This window comes from Opisthorchis viverrini, assembly GCF_000715545.1.
Source record: "Opisthorchis viverrini unplaced genomic scaffold opera_v5_47, whole genome shotgun sequence".
Lineage (NCBI taxonomy): Eukaryota > Metazoa > Platyhelminthes > Trematoda > Opisthorchiida > Opisthorchiidae > Opisthorchis > Opisthorchis viverrini.
The window spans coordinates 414,725-431,164 of NW_008751702.1; the positions used below are offsets into that span (position 1 = coordinate 414,725).

A 16,440-nucleotide genomic window follows, 5' to 3' on the forward strand; every position below is an offset into this window, starting at 1 on the left:
GGTCCTCAACCAAAGCCTTTGGCTCAAAAGCCTAACCGCAAGGCAGCGGTGTTTGGCGGGAAATGCAAATGCATTACCATTTCTACGGAACAAGTCACCACATCTTCCAACCCCCAACCTGGAGGGCCAGGAGACTGTGTTCGTCAGACCTCTAACCATTGATCAACCTGATATGAGACTCTGTGAGTGTGGCGGGACACCAGTATATATAGCTCAATGGATCGCTGAGGTACGCAAACCGTCACACCACGGTAAGGTCCAGTCTCTTCGTGACGGTGCTGAAGGAGCGGATACCAGGTAAGGTCCAGTCTCTTCGTGACGGTGCTGAAGGAGGGATCGGATACCAGGTTATGGTTGATGGGAAACGCTTTTGTGGATAGCGGCGTCTCGCTTGTGAAAATCATTGTTCTGCAGGTTCATCAGTAGAAAATAACCAACGACAGAGGTTTTTAGGATTCGCAATACTACTCGAGATCGATCCAGAGAGATGAGTGTAGTTACTCGCTGTACGAGAGGAAGAAACAAAGAATATTCCTCGGGCGTCAAAGTATATGGATATTAATAACTACGTTCCCTCCATCGTCTCACTACCCATCTGAAAAAACCTACAGATTTTACCAAAGTCTGCGCATTTGAATCGTGAACAGTCGGTTTATTTTTGGGACAGATGCTGGAAGATGCCCATACGTATTTACACAAACATACAGTCCACTAAAACATCACATGGGCAGTGGATCGGTAGGAAAGGAATTCAGGAAGTGTTGATTAATGGAGAAAAGAAGACGATGAATTTGACAGATCAATCGAAAGGACAAGATTACAACCGCTTGTCAAGACTATGAGGATCAAATAACGATGATTCATTCTGGAACGCTCCCAGTTTTAAGGGGAAATCAGTCGGCTTGGACAAGTGAATCACAACAAAGCCAGACAGTAAAGGTGGAGCGGAAGAGAGGAAGGCAAAGTAAGATATGAATGTCTGAGGAATCAGTGCGAACATGCAAAGGGAACGGATTTGTATTCACTCAGTAAGATACTAGCAGAATAGGATTCGAACGATTGGCACAAAGACAACAAAACAAGAGGATGCGCTGTATCGACAATAGGCCAAAATAGAAACTTAAAATGCATCACCTATTTCACGCAGATGACGAATGCTGTAGTCGTAAGGCAATTGTATTCCTAGATTGGATAGTCGGTTCAATGAGTGGAGTGCATCATCGAAACCTGTAAGAAGAAAGAGAAAGGATGTTCGGGGCATCACTCTGCTGTCGGTCTGAACACTTGAAATTCGGAACGTCAAAAGGCACCTTGCGAGTTCAAACTGAAGAAAACCGTATACCAAAGAACACATTTCACTAAGGAATCCTAAAAGTGAAGAGACAATGGTAACAAGCTACGTAAAGTGAACGCCTCTAGCTGCAGCAAAGTTCGTAAAGTATCTCCAAAAATCTAAAAAAAAATCTTCACACCAAGTTGTAAACTTGTGCGAACCACACCCAGGATATTCTCTAATAGCAAGAGGACCGTTGAGGGTTATTTTTGTTGGGCGAGTGGCGTGTGATCAGCGATTCACAGGAAAATGAAAGTTCGGAGGAAGCAGAGATACGCATTATCGGACGGGCTAATACAGAAATATATGGAGTGATGCTAAATGAGTGATCAAAAAAATCTTGCCCGTGGGAAGCCAAGGACGTGTACCATCGAATCCACCCGGATAGTCTACTGCTTAGTCTCATTTGATTTGTTTCCAAGACTGACCACCATTCGTGGCAAATAGCATTCCCCGGTTCATGGAATCTATAAGTTTCTGTGACTGGTCGAGGTTGCACGTTGCCGTTTGGCTGCCACATTTGAACGCAAATGAGTGTACGGTACAAACCAGACCGTTTGTATTACGACACCCATCCATCAAACACTTAACTCAGGAGTCAAAATTGTTTTTGCAAACCAGCTAAAAGTGTAAATGAGTGACTACGCCGCACGAGGACACAGTTCGGCCTCAGGGTAGATCCCAATTTGAATGTTCATCTTGGAAGCCGGTGAATTTTTGTAAAGCATGCAAAACATAGACAATTGTCAGTGGGAAATTACCGACTAAACAGACTAAGAACTAAAGTGAGACCCGACTACACGTGGATGTGGAGCGTATCTGACAAATATGTTTTACTCCCCCCAAAACCCGGACACATGTATTCAAATAAAGATCAACCTGACTAAAAGTTTCTTCTGTGCAAATGCAATTAGGGAAGCCAGATTCTTCTGTCTGTCCCCATGGAAGTGCTGTGAGTAACGGTCAGAAAGTCTATGGTTGATGGTTCGTAATCCACAACAATGAGACGGCACTGAATGCAAGTGATTCACGAATGCGAACAGCAGAGAAACACGGAAAAACCATTTGTGTATGAATGATGAAGTGCTACAACAAGAAGCTACAGGGTAGCTATCAAAAATAATTCAAGGAAAGCATTAAACACGCATGATCGTCCATTAAAAGAGCGTGACTCAGCCACGCAAAGCTATTTAGTGTATGGCTCGTGTAACACACAGCAGGCTATGTGGGAGAAAATATGGAACACCTAGGTGTTCACTCAGTAATGAAAATCTAAAAACGCGGCACCAGATGACATACATACAAGTGTTATACATGAGGACCTGAAGCTCGATATCCATAAACAGTGACACCGTAAACGTATCCGAGGCAGTGCCTTGTTTTGGACCGATCCTACCGAACGAAGACAGACAAAAGCCTCCAACGGTTTGACGACAGGTGTTTTGGAGAATTGCCCTCGTCCATTGGGAGCATCGGATCAGTAAATCGAGGTATGTGGGCCGGTAGTTTGTAGACAGCTGACCACAGTGGAGAGGGTAGTCACGTTCAACAGACTAGTCTAACAAGTCCTTCCGCTATGCTAAAGCCTGCGTGGGAATAGTAGGAACGTGAAGCTGAATGGGGACGCACGGATGAAGCACACACACACACACACCGTCATGTGTCCGCTGGCGTTCCTGAACCTAATTGGTCGCCTTCAGTGCGCCAGTAGCTCGAAATCGGGCTAACACGTTCGCACGTACAAACGTGAAACTGCGGATACGTCAAGCATGCGCTGGTGAACTAGTGGTACCGCGCTCTCCAAGCGTGCCATATGTCCGGAATTCAAACCCCAGCACGGACAAGGATATACAGTGCTGAAGAGCTCCAATGAGAGCAAAACTCGAGACCAGTGCTTCCCCCAGTTGGTCTGGACTTACCATGACAGTTACGCCAGGACAGGAAGACAGCTGTTCAAACGAGAGTACTGCGGACGTGAACTTCACAAGACCCGTGATAAATCTTCGCAATCTGGACCTTACGCTTCCACTCGTACGGTACTGCGGTTATCTTCTATTCCACACTCTTTCCAGCATTTGTGGGAGGTTTGCGGAGTGAAACCATGAATTCGGCAGGCCAATAGGCTACAAAATCCAAGCAACTTTTCCACTCTCCTATTCTGACACAAAGTGACTTTAACAGGAAAGGTGAAAAATTGCTTTTCTAGCGCGATTAATAAGAGGACTGAAAATCCGTACCAATTCATGATGCCTGCATTAGAGTTTTTTAACCCAACATAAACGCCATGTCGAATGAATAATCAAACAAAATATTCTCTTCCTATTCTCCTCTGTACCAAGAGAAACTTGTAACGAGTGAAGGCACAAACAAGCAGACATAAGAATTGATCATTTATTCACAACCAACAGTGACTGAAGTTATGTAGCTGAATCACTCGTGACAATTATGGCGTTTAGCGACAAAATCCGAATAATTCAGTCCTGCAAACAAATGGTGGAATCGAGGATGATAAAAATAAAGAGATGAGAACAGGCGTCGGGTGGGTTCACGTACCAAGAGCTTAGTAGGCAGAAATCCGAGGTGATTTTGTATGGGCTGTATCGAATTCAATCATGATACTTCTCCCTCGCACACACATACAATTATCGTGTTCTGGGGGAATAACTTTCGGTTGAATACTGAAAAGTTCGATCAACTGCTGGAACCCTCCAAGCCGACATCGATCGATCCGTTAAGGTGATTTTATCTATTGGCCAAGCCGATGCATTCTCTCAGGATTCATGGATTCTCAACGTCAACAACCCGAGAATGCTGTTGTTGCCAGAATAAGGTTGGGACCCGAAGTTAACACAGTGTTTGCTACCACAATCCGTTCAATTCCAGTCACTTTTGCCATGGTTCGCGACGCCACTGCTCGTGATCCGTTATTTCAAGAGGTACCCCATTCTCATCACACACACACACTGGTCTGCAGTATGTTCCGATAAAGAACTTCAAACGTTCTACCAACGTCGATCCTCACTTTCCGAGGTTGATGGTTGCTTACTCTACGCAGAACGGGTAATCGTGCCCCGGAATTACACAGCGATGTCCTTAAACAACTTCATTTTAGACATCCCGGTATCTTAACCGCATAAAGGCGTAACACGTAGTTATGTTTGCTGATCGAGCATGGATAAGCAATTAGAAGAACTTGTACGCAAGTGCTCAAAATGCCAACTATCTGCAAAATCCACCCTGGAAAACATAATCATGTTCATGGCCTGTCCCAGAAACTCCATGGTCACGACTTCATGTTGATTTTGCGGAACCAATCAACGGTCAACAATATCTCATCGTAGTACATGCTTATACCATATGGCCAGAAGTGTTTAACATGAACCATATTACTGCCTGTGCTACTATTTCAGAGCTACAACATGTGTTTAGACACTTTGGAGTTCCAAATATCATTGTCTCTGACGACACCAGCGCATTCACATCCACTGAATTTTCCGCTTCCTGTCAAGAAAATAGCATACAACATGTGCTATCGCCACCGTTCCATCCACAGTCAAGTGGTCAAGTGGAAAGATTTGTGGGCACTTCCAAACCTGCACTCCTACAACTCAGAGGGGAGGGGACCACATCGAAAATTATCGAGACAGTTCTGCCGAGTTACAGGGCAACACCAAATGGTAAGTCCCCGGCGGAAGTAGTTATGAACCGCAAGATCCATTTGCCCGTTTACGTCATCCGTCCAACACCACATCTGCTAACCGGTAGAAACACAGACGTGGAAGTTCAGTTCAACCAAAATCACGGTGCTGTAAGTGACACATTTATACCCCGCCAATATGTGCTAGCGAAAGACTATCGTGATGGTGCGGGAAAGTGGACAGAAGGCTTAACTGTGTGCCGTGCTGAAAAAGTTGCCTCTGAGGTAAATGTAGGCTTCTCTATCTGGGTCCGTCATGCCAATCAGCTACGCGCTTCCTGTCTTCCAGCGACAGCTACATTCGATGCTGTTCTTTCAATGGAGATTCGTTTCGACACATTTGAGTTGGCTCAAAAGCAAGAATCTCCAGAGCCGATGAATGAATCAGCAATTTCCAAAAGTTGCACACCTAGAAGATGGACCGATCGAATACGGAGGTACGTCATACCAATGCAACTCAACCCTCAGTGGCAGTCCTACGATCGAGCACTTCAAAGGGGAGCAGTCAGGAGGACTACTTTCAAACGAACAAATCCAGTTTGCTAACAATTTGTTTTGCATACTGAAACCTTGTTTTTACAATTGGGCCTCTCACGGACATCTTATTGGACTGTTAGCTTTCTTTAGATTCTGATTCAGTTGGATTCCACATCACGGAATGTGATCTACTTGTTCGCAGTATGACTTCCTCGAAGTTGTTTGCCTTCTCCATTTCGGTGAACCGACAAGTTTGACTGATACATTATCAAAGAGGACATAACAGGAGGCCAGTTGGTTATGTACAGATGTGAGGGCGGAGTAAGTCCCTGAGTTCGGTGTGGAAGTACCAAGTACCAAGACCAAAAATAAAAAAACAGTTCAATGTTTAGGCCTGCCTCCGTAAAGCACGGGAAGAACCAGTCACTCCGATCCATCGCAATGACTCATTGTTTGGAAAATAACGAGGAGTAATGTATAACGGTATCGAATGCGGTTACTCGTTGAAACCAGGGCACGCCGACACTTCAGCCTAAGAACTTCATCCAGAAGGACAGAAGCTCATCTTTGAGTTTCACGCCCAAACGGTGTTGTTTTATGAAACAGACGGAAATTTAAAGGAGTTCGGATTGTGAATGAGTTTCTCATTCTAATACGAACAGAAAATCAGGTGAGGATTCTTAGTATCAGACAGTATGATGTTCAACTTACCAGTGGAGAGCGTATAGCTCCAAGGTTGATAAATGGTACTGACCAAGGATTGGTTCTTCAGCACCATACGAAGCCATTGAACCAACCGACCTTCACTGAGAATAGGAGAAAAACAAAAAACCGGCTCGAGATAGTCAAACTGAATCGTTTAGTCATTCAACCGTTTCGCCTAGTTGCATAGCGTGGTGGTGCAGAGCGACTGGATATTCTGAGTGAACAGGAGCTTGAGGGAAACAACTTCAAAAAAGTCGTATACGCAGTCATGAACTTCACCTACAAAGGCGTTTTGATTGCACGAAAAGGACTAGAAGAATGTGTTTACGGAAGCTAAGTAGAAGAGAGGCATATGTTGTCAGAAAAGGCCCGGTTTTAGCGAGGAAAAACTATGTCAGTGCCCGAAAAGACTGCATATAAACCTAGTAGGGTCGAGACAGTAGAAAAAAGCTCGATTCTAGATGACACCAGGAATGGATCGAGTATCAATTGTCCCGTTCTAGTATGCTATCACTGATACCTAAAGAGTGAAACACAGGTTGTGTAGATGTTGAAACTCTCCAGCTCAAATGATAGGTTGCAGAACCTGAGGTTCATTTTGTCCAGAGCAACCTGGTCTGCAGTCTCATCGGAAGTCCAGAAAGTATGTTTGGTTTGGCCTTGTCATCATCATCATTGTCAGCTGTAATAACCGCGTACTCGTCGTACAGTGGTTGTAGCTGCCGCAGTTTCGTTCACCGATGATTTGGGTAGCTGCGTATTGCAGGCGGGGGATGATAAATTGGAGCATAATTCCAGCATTGTCAGCAGCCAAAATCAACAGCCAAAACTGGCTAAAAATGTGAACCTAGCGGTCGTGAACTTATGTCATAATTCCACACGTTACTTAAGCCTATCATGAGTGCCCAGAAGTTGAAAAGCGTTGTTGGGTTAACCCAACATCCTTAAACAACATTCGCCAATGGCTCCAATATTTCGAACACACTCGATCAATAGAAGCTAGGATTCAGTTGTGTAGAACAGCGTAGAGCAAAGATCAGCCCAGTAGAATATTAATTTCTTTTCTATACCATAATACATTCTTCTAGCATTGATGTTAGGACTTTTCACTTCAAGGCGCAGCAAAACTGACATCACTTTCAAGGGCAAGTTCCACAAGTAAATCGCAAAATTTGAGACTACCGGGAAATCAAACGTAGGATACTGTTCCAATGGAAGTTCTATGTCACCAAGAAGACATTTGTGTGATATCGATGACAGACACTGGCCGGAATGGTAAGTAAGTGAAGGCACCATTATTCCAACACGGCCGATCATTTTTTGTTACCTGTACAAAATAGGCCTCAAGTTGGTTAGCTCAGTCACAGTGAGCGACCGTTAGATACCTAATCTACCGGTCATAATGACGGATCAAGCGTCTATGGGTTCAGATAATTCAACGCAATACGAGCACAATGTTAGAGTTGAATGGATGTCAGGTGAGTGAGTGGAACCACAGGCCAATATAATTTACTGAAACCAGAATAGTACCCACGAATGCTCATACCCGCGTGAAATGCCATTTTTCATGTCACCAATGGCACTGGGCTCATTAAGGTCAACTATTCAATGTTAATTAACGAGCGCCGTTGTTTGCTGTATCGTTACTGAGACACAGATAAGTGCGATTTCCAGGAAACTTATTAAATCCGAGCATCCAAAACTGGGTGTCACTAGGTTGTGAGAACGAGTAATCAGGTGTCTGGATATTCCAGGTCTTTGGATGGGCTGAATATGTCACACTACTCATTCGAGAACCAATCAATAGGGCAGTAGCACAGCAAAGTCGATTTGCACAAAACTTCCGACCACTGACTAACACTCCTAGTTGAACCTCACATAAAAGAATAGATTAAGATCGGGAAGGAAATTAGTGTAGATGTGCACAGAGAATTGTTTAAGGCACTTACTTTAGTGCTATACTGATAAAAGACTTGAATCGGGAATCATCACTACGGTGATATGCACCATGTGTTTCCAGAACGGTGCCCATCGCGTTGAAAAAACGCTGTGAGGAGAGAAAAGTGTAATGTAAGAGGTGTGATAAGCACCTGGTTCTGACTATTGACAATCGAGATATCAACCGAACAGAAAATCACAAAGCGCTCCTCAAATATGGAACCCCCAAGTCCCTCGTTTCAAATCGGAACCAAACTTTGCTCACTTCCACTACACGAGGGCTTGTTTTTGGAACTCCTCAGTAGGGCATATTGTCACAGTAACCGGGGCTTGAATAATTTCATGTCGTGACAAATAAATTGAGCAAGACGATTCACGTATCCCATGACCTACTAAACTATAACAAGTGTTCTACTATAACAATCACCAACATATTGATCAGTGAATCTACGGATAAACGTCCTGTGAAAAGTCCCCTGCTACTTGAGATCAAGGTGCATGCCATGCATACAGGTTAAAAGTTCGTGGACATCCACTCACTGCCTCGTGATCACGACTCCGAGGTAGTCCTATTCGTCGTCACTACTAGTTTGAACACCCAAGCAACACAAACTAAACGGAACAGGTGTAATGTGTTCAAATTTTTCAGGAGGCAACCGCACTCAAAGGCGCCGGTTTTGAATAGCGCTTCAATCTCTGGTGAAGATCAAGGAAATGCCTCAAAGCTAAGCACAAGCCAGTGATGTGAAACCTAAGGTGTGAAAGAACCAGAAGAAGTGACTACTAGAATAAGGGCTTCAACCGTTCAGCCTACCCTCAAGAGGTATTTTGCTTTAAGCTGTGTCATCTAGTATGTATTAACATCGAAGAGTCTGGAAGTTGTTTTCTATAGAGGAGAATGTCGGTAGCTCAGGTAGCGTAGATGGTCGTTGGCTTGTTCGCTGAGCTGGGCAATTTGGTTGCAAACGTTTCATCACCAATCGAGGTGACATCATCAGTGCGTAGTTGTGCGTAGCGGTGGGTTAGTGGTTGTGCGTTCAGTAGTGTTACGTGTGTGTTGATATACGTGCTGGTAGCCGGGGATGACCTTTGACCGCGATTAGTTATTCTGTCGGGCGGTTCCATTGGTTGTTCTTTTTATCCCGTGTCCTCATTCGCCGATGCCCACGTGACTTTTGAACTTGGCATCCCTCGCCGTCGTAGTCTAGTCGATGTTGGAGTGACCTTTGTCCTTCCGAGTTCCGGTTGTGACCTCATTGATTTGACTCCGAGGAGTTCCTTGTTTCTTCGTTTGTGAATCCATTATTCGGTCCTCCTTGAGTGTTTCGGTTGCGATGTTGATCTCTCGCGCGTAGAGGTGCGTAAATTGGATCCAGTTCGATGCACCGGTTTATTGAACCTGTCGTAGAGTACCATGCTTCCAGAAATTCTCTTCCGTGTCGCGTGTCTCCGTATGCCAAAATTTTCGCGTTTTCCATGTTGAATTTGTGGCCTTCCTGGTCCTCGTGTATGGATATCAAGGACAGGGGGTCATGCCTCCTGACAGCCGCGTTGTGTTCCTTTATTCGTGTACATAATTTTCTCCCAGTTTGTCCAACGTAGAATTTGTTGCAGTCGTTGCAGTCGATTTGGTATATCACATTGTTCCTCTTGGTTTTGTCCCGGTTGTCCTTCGGTCTAGAGATTAATTTCCTTAGAGTAGCACTCGGTTTGTGGGCCACGAAGATTCCTTTTTGCGCCAATAATCTGGTTGCGAGTTCTGATATATTCTTGATGTAAGGTAGGACTACCCGTCTGGTGGCTTGTTCTTGCTGTGGCTGTTGTTGAGATGTCTTCTTCTTCTTCAAGCTTCTCTTGATAAAACTCCTTGGATATCCATTCTTCTGGAACATTCTGTATAGATGGTTTTCCTCCTTCTTCCGTAGTTCTGTGGTGCTGCAGTGTGTCTCCGCCCTCTTGAACAAGGTTTGGACGCAGCTCTTTTTGTGGTTTACTGGATGATTGCTGTTGTAGTTCAGTATTTGGTCCGTATGAGTCTCTTTGCGGTGTACGCAGGTTTCCAGAGTCCCGTCCACCTTTCTGTTCACTAAGACGTCCAAGAATGGTAGCCGATTGTTTCTTTCCAGTTCGATTGTAAACTTGATATCTTCAAACGTTGTGTTGAGCAGTTCATGTGCGTCGTGTACTGAGTCCCGTTTCATGATGACGAAGGTGTCGTCCACGTAGCGGATCCACAGCTTTGGATTGATGATCGGCAGTACTGCACGCTCTAGTCTTTGCATTACCGCCTCAGCAATGAATCCTGATATTGGGGATCCCATTGGAGTTCCTTTCAGCTGTTGATGTGTTTGTCCATCGAAGGTAAAGTATGTATCCATGCAAATGTATCCATGAAAATTCTTGTTTTTTAAGACAAAAGATAAACTCATCAAAGCACTGCACAACAGAAGGTGGCATTTATTGGAGGTCGCTAACCAAGTCATGTAGGCGGTTGACTAGCCAAGAGTTATAAACATATCTTACACGGCATTTGTTACCGGATGCTACATAGGAAGTATATCAGAATCGGATTTATTAAACCATTTGTCAGCAGTACTGCTCACTTCTAACCTAGACACTATTGATATCTATCCATCCCACTACTAGATGCTGGGTTGTCGTGCATACTGTGCCGTCAATGCATTGGGGAGCAAAGGCCGTAATACATAGAAGGGGCTAACAGGGAGTCGATGGTGGGTAAAACAAAGGTTGGAGAAATCCGAGACAATACTCTTCAATTCATAGTGAATGTACACTTGAAACAGTACAAAATAATTTCAAGTTCCAAGTACCTGTCGAAGTGTGATAGCTTTTCCACCGTACGAGTCCAAATCGAAACTTTCTGATAGTTTCCGCGCTGGAGACTCATTGTAAACCTGTCCGTTCTGAGTAAACAAACGAAAAATGACCAAACTGTGTTAGATTCAGCGACCCGAAAAAAATTTAATCAAGGTGAGTTAAAAAGAAAATCTAATGGTTACTTAGGGAACTGCACTTCTGCTATTGATCAACCGCCAACTAACCAACAACCAGTTGATACACCAGAGTTATTAATATTCCAACATACTACTGAAATGTGATTCGGCCACAAACCGGACAAAATGGTATAAAAAGATAGCCACTTCAGTAGTATTCACTACAACGTATACTAAACTTGGCGAGATGGGCCAAGTGGTTAGAGCGAGAATTTACTGACCTGAAGGTCCGTGGTTCGAACCCGAACTCTGCCTCTCGACTTCCCCTGTCTAGGCTTGGGCGACCTGGCAGTATCCAGGCCCTCGTGACTCTTTCGTGTGCCACGGCAGCTAGGCACCGAAAGGGTGCTACAGCTGAACGATTTTACGACAGTGAATCATTGGTGTTGAACACTGATGTCTGCTGTCGATAATGATGGTACTAAACGCACCGCATCCCGATACTAACCAGGAATAATCGACCAGAACTTCTACTCAGGGTGGTGCACAATGTTCATGAAAATGTCTGTTCGACCTAAACTATGGAGACGAACTAAATGGGGAAATATGTTTAGACCCACGCTCGGAGGGGCCGGTATATGGATCGAAACTCCAATTATGAATATAAACGTGTGTCTAAAAGGGCGATAATCGAAAGAGATTCCAGAGAGGAGATGACTAAACAACTTGGTGCAACTGATAATCTATGTGGAGATGAAAAAATGCGACCTAACCGGAAGTAAATATAAACACTTATTCTGAACAGTCATCGAGCATTGGTTGAACTACACCGCTTGCTAGCAGAGAGATCGCACCGAGATTCGACCCAGCCTTACGATGCGGATTAAACAGTTTCTCACGACTAAGATATCGTCAACGGTTAAAGAAACGTATTTGTCTCCATTTGCTTTACACTGACAAGCTAGTGCAGTGCCGGTGATGATGGTAACAATAATGCGTTATACTGCATAACTAAGGTAATCATGTTTGTACGTGGGCTGTTGTGGTCACGGGAGAGGGTATGGAGAGCTTTCCAGAAGCTTTACTACAAGCAATGGTCCAGCAAGGTGTCTACCTTCTCCATTTTTGTTTACTTTCGTCATTGATGAGATAATGAGGCGACCGATGGAAGTTCTCCAAAAAAAACGTGTTCAGATGTCTCTGAGCGAGAGGTTTGTCGATTTGTAGTATGTAGACGAAACTGTTTTCATTTTTTGAAAAAGAGAAGGAAGTGCAAGGGCCGCGTCGTCTACCTACCCAATATCTGTGAGCGAACGAACCAGTAACACTTCGACCCCACAAGCATTAGAGACTGGCAGTGAGTCTTCTATAACCTCTGCCACTCGACTTCGCTTGCCTAGGCTTGGGCAACCTGGTATTTTCCCGGCCCTCGGCCACCTTCTGCAGCTAGGCACCGAAAGGGTGCTACAGCAGAACGTAGAATTTGACGCGTCCGTGGCGTGCAGCGCTTTCAGGAAGGTCAATAATTTGTGGGGACGCCCGTATTTCCAGTGGCAATTACAACAGCAGAACAGACGGCTATCTCTTCTGGAGAATCGCAAAACATCCCAAAAAATCTGATGCGCTTCGTGAGACAATAGTTAGCCCACAACCTGAAACATAACATCGTCGACTGCAAGATATCTATTTACTGGTTGCGGCTTATTCCGTTGACCCCAGAAAATCATCAGCCGTTCTGAGGAGCAACTGAAAACTCCAGATGCTAATATTTGACAAGGTGGTGATGAGTAAACTGGAACAGCCGGGTCTATGTGCACAGAAGTTATTGACTTAGAACATCCGTCGATCTGAATACTAATCTCCGATCACCCTCTATCTCTCTGAATGCTTTCACGTATTTTTCCTCAAACAGTAAGCCCATAAATGTATCGTACATGGACAGCTGAAGAGTAAAAGAAATGTTTACATCTCCACACTTATGTCCTATCATAGTTTTGAGGAAATAAGTAAGGGGGACTCAATGTCCAGATCTCTCACGGCGACGTCAGTTGACACAACTAAAGGATCTTTCATAAAGGAAACTACTCACAAGGTTGCTGAAAACTCTTCGAAACCGATCATGAGCTGCGATATCTCGAATATCGTGCCGACTGAATCATGAGGCGGCCTGTGTGCAGTACATTCAGCTGGAGGACATCATAAACGAGAGATTCGATTGAGTCTCGCGTGAAAACCAAATTGATTTGCAAATGAGTGTATTTCTCGTAAAGGATCTTTCCGTTATATTACCCTAATGGGCCGCCCTACGAAGGCTCTAAAGGCTAAGGTAAGAAAAATAGTACATGAAACAGTTAAATTGGAGAAGCCAAATAATGGAAATATTTTCGGAAGCAATGTGTAGTAATGAGTTTCCTTATATAGTAGACCATACAGAAGCAAGAACGCAAACTTTCATCTTTATTACAAACTCCTGAAAGGCTCACTAGTAAACTACCTTACAACGCCTACAACCATGCCTGCCATACTATACTCGGTAAGCGGTGACTACGAACAACACACGTGACCAAATGCCGTGCTACTCGAGGGGTGTGACGGCCCATCCCCAGAAGTTTCCCAGCTGACATACAAATGCAATTCGGGAAGCGACGCTCCACTTTCAGTAGAAAGGTAACAAAAGAGAAGTGAAATTTGGATTCCTATTCACAGAGACCCTTTCACTGAACCCCCCCCCCCCTGAAACCCAATCGAATAAAGTGCACTACAAATCCTACAATATAAAAATTGTTAAGATAAGGCAGTTATAAGGGGGGGGGGGGGGGGGGTAGAAACGGATGCCAACAAGGACCTGCATTGTTCCAGCATACTATTCCACACAACGCGTCACTCACCACAACTTCATTACCGTAAGCTAGTAAATTTGAAACTCATCAGAAATGATGTATATATGGTGTACCGGTGTATATAGTGCATTGCTGGTGATTCACTTCGAGACGAGACAAAGTGACACTTTCTTTAGTGTTGGTTGAAAGGATGCGTAATCTCTTGTAAAAAATCTCCCCTTTCCAACTAGTTCGGCGGAGCAAAATTACGATAAGGAAAAACAATTAATGTTGGATCATGTCCAACCAGTAAATTTTGAAATAGCAAATGGAGCAAAATCTCATCACCCGGAATGACAGGACAAGCAAAATACTGAAGGGTTTCTCCAAAACTTCCAACCCAAACCGTGTGGAAATTTTTGTAAGCAACTTCTAATTCAAACTGACAACCGTCTGGCTGCAGGACTCAGTTGTTCGCAGCCTCAACAGAACTTAATTATTGGTTGCTGATCGGGTGGCTGTTGATCTGTTCGCCAAGTTTGGCAATTGGCTTGCAAACGTTTCGTCACCATATGAGAAGACATCATCAGTGCGCAGTTGGGTAGGTTGTTTCTGTCATCCGATCCTTCTCCGAAAAATAGTTGTGAAGTTTGCGAGCTATTGCAAGAGGCCTACCCATCGACTGCCCCCCCCCCTAGTGTGAACCCACCAACTGAATAGTAAGTCAATGTTCCATCAAATATTGTATGATCGCACCGATACAAAGTCGAGCAACTCCAGCGTCAAAGTGCAATCTCGTCACACACGTTGGATCAGATACCCCACATGTCATGTGGCAAAGTTGATCGTATTCAGTCAATTTGTACTGGTGCATTAGTTCGCCTCACTCATATGGAATGCCAGAACCACGCAACGAACGCGAGAATCTTAGTTTAACAGTGGACAGTTCGGTTGACCAGCATATTTTCTGTTGTTCTGTCATTGACGGTGGACGCTGGGTATGTTCAGGCTTTTATGCCTACGAATGTACTTCGTCAGGCTATTCCAAATGTCAAATTGACATCGTTATATGTGGTATTACGATCACGACCTTCTATCAACAGACAGGGAGGATTTTCCACTGGAAGCTTCTCGTCCCAGAGCCCGGTGCATCCATCACTAGTCCAGAGGTTATTATAGACATTGATATTTCCATCCCTTTGTCGCACCGACCAGGCAGATTATTAAATTATTTGATTCTGACCTGTTCCGAACAGGTCGGTGGCACGAAAGTCCCTCAGATAGAATTGGGAGTTGACGAAGCATGTTTCAGTTGACAATTGCGTTTCATTTTACGAACTACATGAGAGAGCGAAGAAGTATCAGTGGTAGTATCAGTTCTTCGAAATGGATTACCTCCATTGTTAATCCATTGAAAGCTGATGGTGAAATCCTTAGAACCCGAGTTGACTACATGATCAGGGTAAACAACGAGCAAGGACATCAAGTATGTGCCATCAAAGAGCCCGAGGATATCATTGCGTGATTAACTACTGCAAAATTATCCTCCCCCATCGATGTGAAAAATGTATACCTACAAGTATCCCTGAATGACAACTCACGCGAGCTAGCCGATACTAGCATTCCTTCTGATTTATTTGTGTACAGATTCATTCTTTCGGCCTGAGTGTCTTACTAGGCATTTTTCGGTCAGTCATTAAATTTACTACCGAAGAGCTGAGATTATTTGAGATTATCAAAGAAACATTTTCAATCGTGCTAAAATTAGGGCACGTCATGATGAGATCTTGAATTTTACTGACTTTTTTGTGAACATAAAATTAGTATCAATCCAAAAAAGTGTAACTTCGGAAACATAACCCCGAAAAGTCATGGATACATCGATGATAGGGACAGTAGTGGACCAAGTCCATTCTATCTTACTCGCGTGCATTAGGTTAAAGCCCCGAAAAGCACACTGGAGATAAGAGAGTAAATAGGTTTCCTGAGGCAATACTAATGTTTTGCTTCAATCTTCGCAAAGGCGTTCGACATTCCAATTGGAACAAGCTTTGTAATCAGGGCTACCCAGCAAACGAACGCTGGATATGGGAAACCTGACTTTGCACACTTAGACGCTTTCAGTACACCTAACGTCTTATCAGAAATACTGAACAGCTGATTATCTACACTGCAAAAGTATCATCCACAGGTCCGTCACAACCAGCGAAAATATGCCTCACGCGACGATGCGCTTCACAGCTTGAAATGTCATTATGAGAAACGGAAGACCTACGCTAATCAACCACAAACACCCAACATATTGAACGTATCTCTATGGGCACTCCTCATCTCTTTTACGCAGCTTCGCCTGATCGCCATATTCAGAAACCTTATTCCAAGGTGGGTCGCAGCAACAGCTCTACTGCGACCACATCGGACATGGTGGTGCGCTGTGCAATTGATGTTGCGTCGAAATAAACTACTGCTACCGGAAGGAGTAGTTTAGTTTCTTTTTAAACCCATTGACGATGCGGA

The 16,440-nt window shown here is 44.2% G+C and overlaps 1 protein-coding gene across 1 annotated transcript in view; it reads right to left on the reverse strand.

The window, feature by feature from the left end:
• Positions 1 to 638: 638 nt before the first annotated feature.
• T265_03285 (hypothetical protein) overlaps positions 639 to 16,440 on the reverse strand; it is a gene marked incomplete at both ends in the record, with an annotated part of 39,401 nt that continues 23,599 nt past the window's right edge. The window contains 4 exons of the mRNA XM_009167731.1: positions 639 to 1,227; positions 6,219 to 6,313; positions 8,162 to 8,259; positions 10,982 to 11,074. Of these exons, the coding sequence (XP_009165995.1) occupies positions 1,121 to 1,227; positions 6,219 to 6,313; positions 8,162 to 8,259; positions 10,982 to 11,074 (393 nt within the window). The remainder of the gene's footprint in view (positions 1,228 to 6,218; positions 6,314 to 8,161; positions 8,260 to 10,981; positions 11,075 to 16,440) is intronic.